Source organism: Thamnophis sirtalis, unplaced genomic scaffold (genome assembly GCF_051295495.1).
Source record: "Thamnophis sirtalis isolate CommonGarterSnake01/CBP01778 unplaced genomic scaffold, rThaSir2_p1.2 scaffold_4, whole genome shotgun sequence".
Lineage (NCBI taxonomy): Eukaryota > Metazoa > Chordata > Lepidosauria > Squamata > Natricidae > Thamnophis > Thamnophis sirtalis.
Genome location: NW_028261384.1, coordinates 61,291,502 through 61,303,201, shown reverse-complemented (window position 1 = coordinate 61,303,201; position 11,700 = coordinate 61,291,502). Strand labels below are relative to the sequence as shown.

The 11,700-nt window shown below is 34.0% G+C and overlaps 1 protein-coding gene across 1 annotated transcript; it reads right to left on the bottom strand.

The window, feature by feature from the left end:
• Window positions 1–9,783: 9,783 nt before the first annotated feature.
• LOC148045880 (uncharacterized) lies at window positions 9,784–11,421 on the bottom strand. The gene is given in 2 exon segments (XM_087711852.1): window positions 9,784–10,800; window positions 10,802–11,421. Coding segments are annotated over 2 exon segments (1,485 nt in total). The 5' UTR covers window positions 11,354–11,421; the 3' UTR covers window positions 9,784–9,867.
• Between the last annotated feature and the right edge of the window lie 279 nt (window positions 11,422–11,700).

The following is an 11,700-nucleotide window of genomic DNA, read 5'->3' as shown; positions in this document are numbered from 1 at the left end:
CAAATGGTAACGTACCCTGTTATTGCTAAGAAGGCTCTGGAGATTTTCATACTGTTTGTTACAACATATCTTTGCGAGCAATCCTTTTCGAGGATGCTGGACATAAAAACGAAGAAAAGGAACAGACTTTGTTGCAAAAATGACATGAGAGTGGCACTTACCAAGGTAAAGCCACGCATTACTGAACTGGTCTCTGAAAGGCAACAGCAGAAGTCACACTGATTTGCAGTAAATATTCATTATTATCTTTTTGTTCTTGTGTGAACATCATGTTTTAATATTTAATGGTTTTGCTCTTTGTTCTTAATGGTTTTGTTCTTTAATGGTTTTGTTCATTTTGTGCACCTATGTATAAAAATATACCTATGTATAAATATATACCTAAATATATACCTATGTTTTGAATTTGAAAAAATCATATTTTATTTTTCCAATTAAGAAGGGTTCAGTAAATGCGCATATGAAACTGGTGGGGGTCAGTACCTCCAACAAGGTTAAGAACCACTGATCTAGAATATAATACTGTCTCTGCTTTGATCATCTTAGTAGATAAATTAGAAAGTAGATGTGAGGAATACAATCTTGCTAATTTAGTTAAACTGTGCAGTGGGTTTTGGTATTATTATTTTTTTATGGAAGCAACTATAAATGTTTTTACTAGGCAATCATCTTTTCTTACAGAGCAAAGTAACATAAACTATAGGATGCATTATTGCAGCTGCTTTGACCAACAACAAAACCATAAGTATCACAAGCATGCATTAAGCCCTGTATACTAGGATACATCACTGTATTAAAATACATTGTAAAGAAAAAAATATGTGAAGTTGTGTGTCAAAATACAGCATTTGAAGGGAATATGATTACTGCCAGTCATGCAGTATTGACAGAGGTTGGTTCAAGTATTTAGAGCAAATTTATACAACTTGGTACTGATAACAAAAGTGTCTTCATAGAGGCATATCTGAGCTTTCCCTTACAGCTTCTGTTTAGTCCAAAGTAGGTTTCCAGATACTGAAAGTTCCACAGCAAACAGCTGTGTAAACAACTGAGAAAAAAGAATCTTCAGAGCAATTAAGATTTAAATATATTCAGTGTCCCCCACAAGGTCCAAAATTAAAAGTATAAAAAAGCGCACTAAGCCAATCCACATTGAATTGCAATTGAAAGTCCAGCCTGGCTTCCAAAAGTAAAAAGGGAAAAAAGAAAAAACTTCAATTGGCCAGCTTAAGTCCACTGCTTTTCTCTCTAGTGAGCCTTATTTTAAATTAAATTTTCAAATTTAGGGTGCTCTCTCTCCAATAGAAAAAAGGGTTTAAAAACTCACCAAAATGACATGCTTCTCTCCTGCACTTGCGTATAGGAGCTGTCAGCAGTTTCAGCAGCCTGGGGGCTGACTTGCAATCACTGGCAAAGGGGGCTTTTTCCGGGTCACCAGAGACTTTGCGGGTGTCTCTGGGACCACAGGATCTCCCCCTACCTTTCACTGTCTCTTCGGGATGGACCATCCACACAATCCAAATTAGACAGCTATCCGGAGAAGCCAGAAAGGTCATCTTATCACCATGACATGGAGCCCCTCCCCAGGAGTCTTCACTTTCTTAAGTTAGGAGACGAACTCTTACAGACACCATTGTTTAGAGAGAAGCAGTTTCCTTGAAGGCTATTTGGTTAAGAGCTGATAGGGGCAGGAATACAGTTGTTTACACAGCTGTTACCTGTGGAACTTTCAGTATCTGGAAACCTACTTTGGACTAAACAGAAGCTGTAAGGGAAAGCTCAGAGTGGCCTTGGAAAGACTTTCATCTAAAAAAAATAGATTTTGAATCTATTTCTTCTAGCTTTGTGGCAGTGCTTATATTGCTGGGGAGGTGGTGATTTTTTTTTCTTCCTTGGCTCCTTGACTCCTTTTTTTTGAGGCTTTGAAGTATTGATTCCTGATTTTTCTTGGCTCTCTTTTCCTTTTGAACATATTGGAGACAAATGGATGACTTGCTCTAAAATTTGAGTAAATTGGACTGAAGACTTTTTTCCTCTCTCTTTCTTTTCTCTCTTTTACTTTTCTTTTTAAGTGAGAGATCTTCATTTTTCCTCTTTTTTCTCTTTTTTTCTCCTTTCATTTTATCTATAATTTCGTATCTTTATGCTGATGTTTAAATCTTTGTGATACTAACTGGACTAGAATACAAGAGAAAAAAATTAGAAAATGAGAAGAAAGACAACACCTGTTGGTTCTACAACAACAATCCCTGCTTCCTCACCAGCAGGAGGACAAAGATCAATACAGTTGATGCTTCAACAAGAAAAGGAGAAGGGAGTAACCTTAGAGGCAATTATGCACGCGATTCAGAAATTACAAGCAGGAGCTGATAGCAAGGATGAAAAATTAGATACCATTGTAAAGAAGACTGAGAGTATAGAAAAAAGAATTGAGACAATAGAGCAACGAACTGAAAGCATAGAATAAAAAACAGCTAAAATGGAAGGAAAAATAGAAGATATGCCACATTGGATGATGAAATACAAGGACAGAATCCAAAAAATTGAAGAAAAGGTTCAACAATAAGAGAAGAAGGTTGAGGAGTTTGACAGTATATTGAGCAACGTGGAAAGGGAGAGCAGTGGAATATTAGGATGGGAGATGGATAGGTCTGAATTTTTCTTAAGATTTCAAAACATAAAAGAAAGAGGAGAGAACCTAGTACAAATAATATCTGAAATTTTGACAAATGTATTAGAGATATTCAAAGAGAAGATGATGGATGGCATAGATGAAGCGTTCCGAGTACACAAAAGATGTGCAATGAGAAATGCCCTCCCAAGGAAAGTCCACATAAGATTTACTAAGAAAGCAATTAAGCTACAAATATTACAGAAAATGAGAGGCAGAAAACTGGAATATAAAGGCAAGGAGATTGTAGTTCTGAAACAAAATCCAAGGAGTGAGAGAGAAGAGAAGAGAATATTAATTTTTGACTAAGATCCTGCTCAAGAAAGGTGTTAATTATAGATGGCTCATACTGGAAGGTTTAATATTTGCATGGCAAGGACAAAGATACAGAATAGATACAATCGACAAGGCAGAAGCCTTCTACCCAGAACACTTCAGAGAAATGGCTGAGAAAACTGGAAAAGAAGAACTATTGGCACAACTACTGGAGGCACCCATAATTCGGATTGAAAAAGTAGAAGGAGCTGTAGATGGAATTGATAAAGAAGAAGGTGTGGTGGGTGGTGTAAATCTCAGAGAACAACGAGAACCCAGATCAACTAGAGCTATAAATCCTGTATATAAAATATAAACATGGAAGGGAAAAATTGTCACAATTAATATAAATGGGCTTAATTCAGCAATTAAAAGAAGGAAAATATTCCACAAACTAGAAAAGTTAAAATTTGACAAATTCTGCCTACAAGAAGTGCATATTCAAAAGAGACATGAACATTTCCTTATACAACCAAAGCTTGGAAAAAAGTTCACTTCATTGGCGGATTGTAAAAAAAGAGGAGTGATCTTTTACATTAAAGATAAAATTCCGGCAAAACCTATTTATACAGATGAAGAGGGAAGAATCTTGATGATAGAAAATATGGACAACATAAAAAAAAATACTCTTAATTGCAATTTATGCTTCTAATGAAAAACAAGATGTATTTTACAAAAAACACCACAAAAAATTGTCACTTGGACTATGCTGATATTTTGTATGATGGGAGATTTCAATGGCATTGTAAACCAGAATATGGACTACAAAACAGAAAACAACAAAGTTAAATAGAAAATTGCTTCCGAAATCCTTTTTCAGGATAATAGATGAAACAAATTTAAAAGATATTTGGAGAGAAAGAAAACCTACAAAAAAAAACAATATACTTTTTATTCAAATAAACATTCATCATTTTCCAGAATTGATAGGATATGGGCCCCAACGGAATTGATTTGTAACGTGCAAGAAGTTGAGATTGAAACAAGCACTTGTGCTAATCATAATCCAATTACAATCAAATGGAAAGGCCAAAGGACAAGGTCTAGATGGACACTAAATAATATAATATTGAAAGAAAAAGACTTTGTACAGAAAATGGAAAAAGAACTGGCCTTTTTCTTTAAAGAAAATAGAAAATAAGATATATCAATGCAGAATCTTTGGGATATAATGAAGGTTGTTACTTAGAGGTCTGATAATGGACTACATAAAGAAGAGAAATTCAAAGAAAAGACAAATGCATAAAGCCCTAGACAACGATTATAAAATGAAAATGACTTGAAAAAGAGTTACAGAGATCTCCACAAAAAAAGATGTTAAAATAAAAATGGGTGCAATTAAACATAAAATGGATCTACTGGAGAAGGAAGAACTGGCACAACAAATTAGAGGCACCAAACAGAACTACTTTGAAAATGCAAATAAGCCAGGCAGATGGTTGGCATATAAACTGAAAAGAGAGAGAGAGAAGCAAAGAAAATATTGCAGCTAAGAGATGAGCAAGGACAAATTCAGTATGGAAATGCTGAGAAAAAGAAAATTATATGACTACTATGCTAGGCTGTATGAACAAGAGAAAATAGAAAAGGGAGGAGTCAAAAAGTATTTACAGGATGCTAATCTTCCCCAGATATCAGACGAAACTAGAACAATATTGGAAGGTAAAATAACGATGATGGAGCTAACGGAAGCACTTAAAAAACAAAATAATGGAAAGGCCCCGGGACCTGATGGATTACCAGTGGAATTCTACAAAACATTTGAAGAATCCTTGTCTCTCTCACTCTTAGAAGTTATGAATGAAGTGATGTCTGAGAGTAGAATACCTAAATCATGGTCAGAAGCATATATTGCATTGCTACCTAAAGAGGAGACTGATTTAACACAAACCAAGAATTATAGACCAATCTCTTTATTAAATTCAGATTATGTTATTTGCATCTATATTAGCAGAGAGACTTAAAAAGTACTTTAATAGCTTTATCCACTCTGATCAAAATGTTTTTTTTACCAAAGAGACAAATTAAAAACAATATGAGAATGATTTTGAATACTTTGGAATATTATGAGGCCCATCCCAAAAAACAAATGGCTTTGATATTTTTGATGCACAGAAGGCTTTTGATAATGTGAATTCACAATTTATGTTCTTACAATTGGAACAGATGAATTTTGGTAAGAAAAGCCGCCCGGAGTCTTCCGAGAGTGGGCGGCATACAAAACCAATAAATAATAATAATAAATTTATTCAAACTATACAAATGGTATATCATATACAAACAGCAAAGATAATGATAAATGGAGAACTGACAGACTATTGAAATAAAGAGAGGTACGAGACAAGGTTGCCCACTATCACCATTACTTTTTGTCAACATTAGAAGTTTTAAATAGAAAGATTAGAGGAGAAGAAGAAACAAAAGGAATGAAAATTAAAAAAGAAGAATACAAGTTACAAGCGTTTGCAGATGATTTGGTTTTTATCCTTGAAGATCCACTAGAGACAGCACCCAAATTGTTAGAAAGAATAGAGGAATACGGAAAAGTAGCAAGTTTGAAAATAAACAAAGACAAAAAAAAAGATTTTGACAAAGAACATACCATTAAGACAAAAGGAAGAGTTGGCAGAAGCTTTGCAGATTCAAGTCACGAACAAGGTTAAATACTTGGGGATATGCCTATCAGCTAGATGCAGCACTCTTAAGGAGGACAATTATACTAGACTAAAGCAAAAATTGCGACTGACTTGATGAAATGGGAAAACCTACAACTATCAATGATAGGAAGAATTTCTACAATTAAAATGAACATTTTACTCAGAATCTTATACCTGTTCCAGACAATCCCAATCAGATTGGGTAAGGACTTTTTTGAACATCTAAATAAAATAATTTTAAAGTCTATTTGAAGGGAAAAAAGCAAGAATAAAACTCAAATTGCTACAAGATGCAAGAACAAGAGGAGGATTGGGTTTACCTGGCTGGGAGTTATATTATCAAACAACAAACCTGATGTGGATTAAGGAGTGGATAACACTAAAAAAACTCTAGATTATTGAATGTAGAGGGTCATGATTTACTGTTGGGATGGCATGCTTTTTATGGTATAAGGGAACTAAAGCACATGCTTACTTTAGAAGACATTATATAAGGGAGGCTTTGCTATTTAATTGGGAAAAGATTAAAAGATTACAGTACTTAAAAAAATTCCAGTCCGGATATCAACTATTGAAGCCTTTTCATATCCAATAATATGTAAAAAGGAACAAACTGTTAGATATGTTGAAATATTGAATGCAGAGGGTGAACTCAAATCTATGCAAGAGTTGAAACAAGAAGGAATAGAAATGAATTAGTATTCATATGTGCAGATATATTCTAGATATAATGAAAATAGAAAATCAAAAAGTCTTTACAACAAAATGACTGAGCTAGATAAAATTTTAACAGGTACTGATGAAAAAGCAATTAAGAAATTATATGGATATCTATTAGAGGTTAAACTACAAGAGGAACAAGTCAAAGAAACTATAATAGTCTGGGGGGGGATTTTGGACATGGGATTGAGTTAAAGAAATGGCAGAAATTGTGGTCTCAAAATTATAAAATGACAATGTCAACTGTATATAAAGAAAATTTGTATAAGATGTTTTACAGGTGGCACCTACCCCCAACGAAAATTGCAAGAATGTTCAAGAATAAGTTGGAAAAGTGTTGGAAATGTCATCAGACACCAGGCTGATATTACCACATGTGGTGGACTTGCACTGAAGCCAAAAGATACTGAACTAAAATCCACATGTGGTTGGAGAAAATGATACATAAACACATAGATTTTAAACCAGAGATTTTTTTTTATTGGGAATTATACCAGAAATGTACAATAAAGACTTGAAATATCTTATTGTAAATGTTTTAACAGCAGCTAGAATTGTATTTGCAAAAAACTGGAAAAATGAGAAAATATAAAAACAGGAGGAAGTTATTTGAAAAATAATGGAGTGTGCTGAAATGAGTAAATTGACATTTGAAATTAGAGAACAAGAAGTTGAGCAATTCTAGAAGATATGGGGCTTGTTTTATCAGTGGCTGGATAAAAAAAACCTGGAAATGAAATATGTTTTATTCATGTTTCAATTAAAGGAGATAAGTGACATTTTGTTGTTAAATAGATTAATAACGATACAATGAAAGACTGGTATATATATATATATATATATATATATATATATATATATATATATGTATATGTATATGTATATGTATATGTATATGTATATGTATATGTATATGTATATGTATATGTATATGTATATGTATATGTATATGTATATGTATATGTATATGTATATGTATATGTATATGTATATGTATATGTATATGTATATGTATATGTATATGTATATGTATGTGTGTGTGTGTGTGTGTGTGTGTGTGTGTGTGTGTGTGTTTTATTTGTGCTGATAAATAAATAAAAATAATATATATATATATATATATATATATATATATATATATATATATATATATATATATATATATATATATATATATAGAATAATTTAGAATATTTTGTTCTAAAATGAAGGATAAGGATAATAATGAACCTATGTATATTTGATAGATGATTGGTGATAATATGCATTTGTAAGTAGTGATGTATATTATAAAGATATTTTGTTGTTAAACAGTTTAATAAGGAAGTAATGAAAGATTGGTACATGTATGAAGTGAATATTTAGAACATTCTGTTTAAAAACGAAGGACTAATGTTTGTGCTTGAATGTATGATGCACAAGGACAACAATGAACATTAGCATACTTGATGGATGATTGGGGAGACTATGCATAATAAAAAGTAGTGATGTATAAACATAAAGAGTTGGAAAATTCTTTCACACTGTAAAAATAACTAGAATAAGATAGATGATTATATAAAGGTATATTGTTATTAAATAGATAATTAAGGATGCAAAGGAATTAGATTTGCTGAAAAGGGAGGAATATTAATTGTAACTGAATACATGATGTACAATGAAAGTGAGGTACTTAGTTATATTTGATGGAAATTTAGTGATCGTATATGTAATTGAAAATATGGATGCACAAACGCTTGTAACCAAACGACATGCTGTATGTAATTGATGAGAGTTTTATTTGTTATGTGTTGTTGGTCTTTTATGTCTAAAAATAAAAAAAATACTAAACAAGAAGCAATTTCCAGGCTCATCTTGCAGGGACTGAGACAAAACATATGGCCCTCCCCCCTTATTAAATTTCCCTAAAGAAAAAACAAGCTTAGTGCACATAGGTGCCAGAATAAAGGCTATAAACTAGGGAGATACAGTTTGCATGGGAAATACGAAGAGAGCCATAAGCTAATAAATGTATCCTGCTCCCCTCCCCACAGGAATCGCAGTATCATGATAGGGATCTAAGATTTCTTTAATCTCAAAATGCTGTTCCCACTACAGCATAATAGGGATAGGAGGGTGGCTTAGAAGTTGGTAATTTCTGGTTTCAGTAAACTGCAGTGAAGCATTGAGTGAACTTGTGTAAGTGTTTTAGGGAGTAGTAACTCTACTGTTAGAGTTGGAGGATATGGTTGGTTCTTCTACTGGTACTTTTGACATTGGGGTGTTTTGACCTGTTGCCACTTGAAATGGGGTGAAGCCTGTGCTGGAATGCACAGCAGTATTGTATGCCACTTCTGCAAATGGCAGGCGGTCAGTCCAGTTATCTTGCTGATAATAAAACATCTTAAGTATTGTTCTAGTATGCCATTGGTTCTCTCTGCCGATTCATTAGTAGCCGGATGGTGGGAGGAGCTTAAGCCCTGGGCAGTCCCCAGTTGGCTGAGGAACAACCTCCAGAACTTTGAAGTGAATTGGATCCCCCCTGATCAGATATTATCCTTTGTGAGGCCCCATATAGTTGGTAGATTTATTGTAGAAACATTTTGCCAAGTGCCTTGGCTGTGGGGATTTTTTGGCAAGGTATAAAATGGGCCTCTTTGGAAAAAAAGGCTATTACAATTTAAATGACAGTATTCCCCCGACTTTCTGGCAGTTCGACAATAAAATCCATAGAGATCTCTGTCCAGGGTCTCTGGCTGGCAGGAATAAACAATTTCCCACCCAAGCCAAGTTGTCTTTAAGTAAGCAGGTGTTTTTGTGAGATTGAAAACATTCATCATTAAGCAGAGCTTGTTTCAATGCTTAAGTAGTAGCATTGTCCATGGGAGGTCTTGTTTAACCTGTCCCCTGGTTATCACCTTGGCTGCCAGTTTGATTACTTTGGATTTTTTGCTATTGTATTGTGGTTTTCTAGATAGTGCATCTGCCAAAAAGTTTTTTCCCCCCAGGAAAATATTTTGATGGTGAAAGTGAATCGTTTGAAATATTGATCCTAGTGTACTTTGTAGCATTTTAGGGTTCCCGAGGCTGAAGATGAAAGGAATGTCCACTCACGGATAGCTGAATCAACCAAAGTTTATTGAGCATCCAGAATTAACATGAGAACCAACAGCAAACTTTTTAATCATGAAACATCATTCTTATAGTGTTTTCAGCTTCTTTGAGCTTTACGTATTATCTTTGGCTAACAAATCTCCAAGGCACAATAATTGGTTAGTCCTTACATCATTGGTGTTCGTGAGAATGTTCACGTTGTAATAGCTAAGTAAATCAAGTATAATCAAATGAGTGAATAAAATGTTGCAGGTTATACTTTGTATCATCTCGTGTCCTCTAACATCCCTGGGAACACTGCAAGAGCAAAGAATAGCTGACAGGCAAATATTTTCTGCAGACTGCTGCAGTTTATACTTACACGTGTAACCTCAGTTCTAAGGACCATCCAGATGATTCACTGTAAAAACCCTACATTTCCTCGCTTTTTGTTTTTAATGATGAAAAAAGAGATTTTTCGAGAGCATGCATTTGAATCACATTCAAAGTAGGTGCAGGAGACTTGCGAAATATGGCAAAAAATGAAGGAACATATTGCATACAGCAACAGCAAAGTATAAGTAATACGATTATGTTCACACCATAGAAAAACAATTGTTTTAACCAAGAAATATTAGGTAACCATTTAGTTAACCAAGCATAAGGAGAAAATTCATCATGTACATTATTTTTTATAGAAGCTTGTAAATTAGCTAATTCATCTTCAATAGTTCTATTAAGTGAATGAAAATGCACAGCGCAAGCACGTTGACCAACTAAGCTGCAAAATCCACCTTGACGAGCTAGCAAATAGTCTATAGCAAAGCGTTGTTGAATTAAATCTTGATTAAGTTCTTCAATTTCATTTTGCAAATCTCTAATAATTGCAGCAGTAGCATTAATAGATTTTTCCAATCGGCATGTGAGACCTAAAATAGAATGTCTATTTTCTTGAGCTAATATTCCTGGGTATGATCCCAAAGAAATAGTTCCAGTTATTGCTCCAACTAATGCACGTCCAAAAGTAGGCAATAAAGAAAATTGAGTATCAATAACAACTTCATCAGAACATTTTGATCCCAAAGCTGCACGTCTTTTTCGAGTTGGTAAACTTCCATAAACACCCACTTGGACAGGTAACAACAAATATCCAATGGCAGCACATTGATAGTTCTGAGGGTGTACGTTAGTTGCATATTTGTCAAAGAAAAACCACATTGCAGGATCTTTTAATTGCCATCCAGCACAGATTGATCCACCTGTGTCAGTATTAGAAGAGACAGTTTGAAAAATAGGAAAATTTTCAGGATACATTTCAGGTATGGTGTTATGACCCTGTGATGTTTTAATAGTACCCCATTGATGTTTTAATAGTACCCCATAACCAATATTTCTGAGTACAATAACTATAATTCCCTACTTTATCTAAAATACGTTTAGCTTTTGGGTAATCAGACCATTGATTAAGCCAATTATGATGAGCATAACAACAAAAACATAAGCCTCTAGTAAATTGGTTAATGCGAATATACTTCCATCTAACTAAATTTAATTCATTTGGAGGAGTAGAAAATAACCAAAAAGAAGAAATATGTTGAAGTTGAGAAACAATGAAAGCAGAAGAATTAATTAGATTAGGAATAAAAACAACTTGACCAAGAGCCATAGGAGGTTCATAATATAAAGTTATATTATGACCATGAATCAAAAACATATATTGAGCATGACGAATCCAAAGATTAGGACTAAGAGGAAGAGCAAGAGTTGTTTCCGAGTTAGTAGAAACTGGAAAGAAAAAGAAAAAGAGAAAACAACACATGAGAAAAAAGGATTTTTTCAATTGATGTTGATCTTCAAGGTGATTCCAAGGCAATATTGGAGGATGTTGCATCCTTGGATGTTTCATTTGTTTTTCCATGATAAGGACGAACAAACCGGCCTGGAATCCACACAGCTTGCTTTGTTTGCAAATCTTCAACTGCAGCGTAACCCTGTCCCCAGATTTTAAGTTTTGTAGGTCCACGTCAAGCAGGATCAGGAAGTTGACGAAAGAGCACCAAAGGATGTGCCACAGGATCCTGAATATGAAAATGTAAATTCACTGGGAGGTCTGAAAAGGAATCTAGAAAAGTTAAGTAATTCCATGCATAAAGAGCAATAGAGATCAAATTTTGAATTTTTCTCAAATTGAATGGACCAGATTCAGATTTTACTAATTTAGTTAATGTAGCTTTGAATGTACGATGAGCTCGCTCAATTATAGCT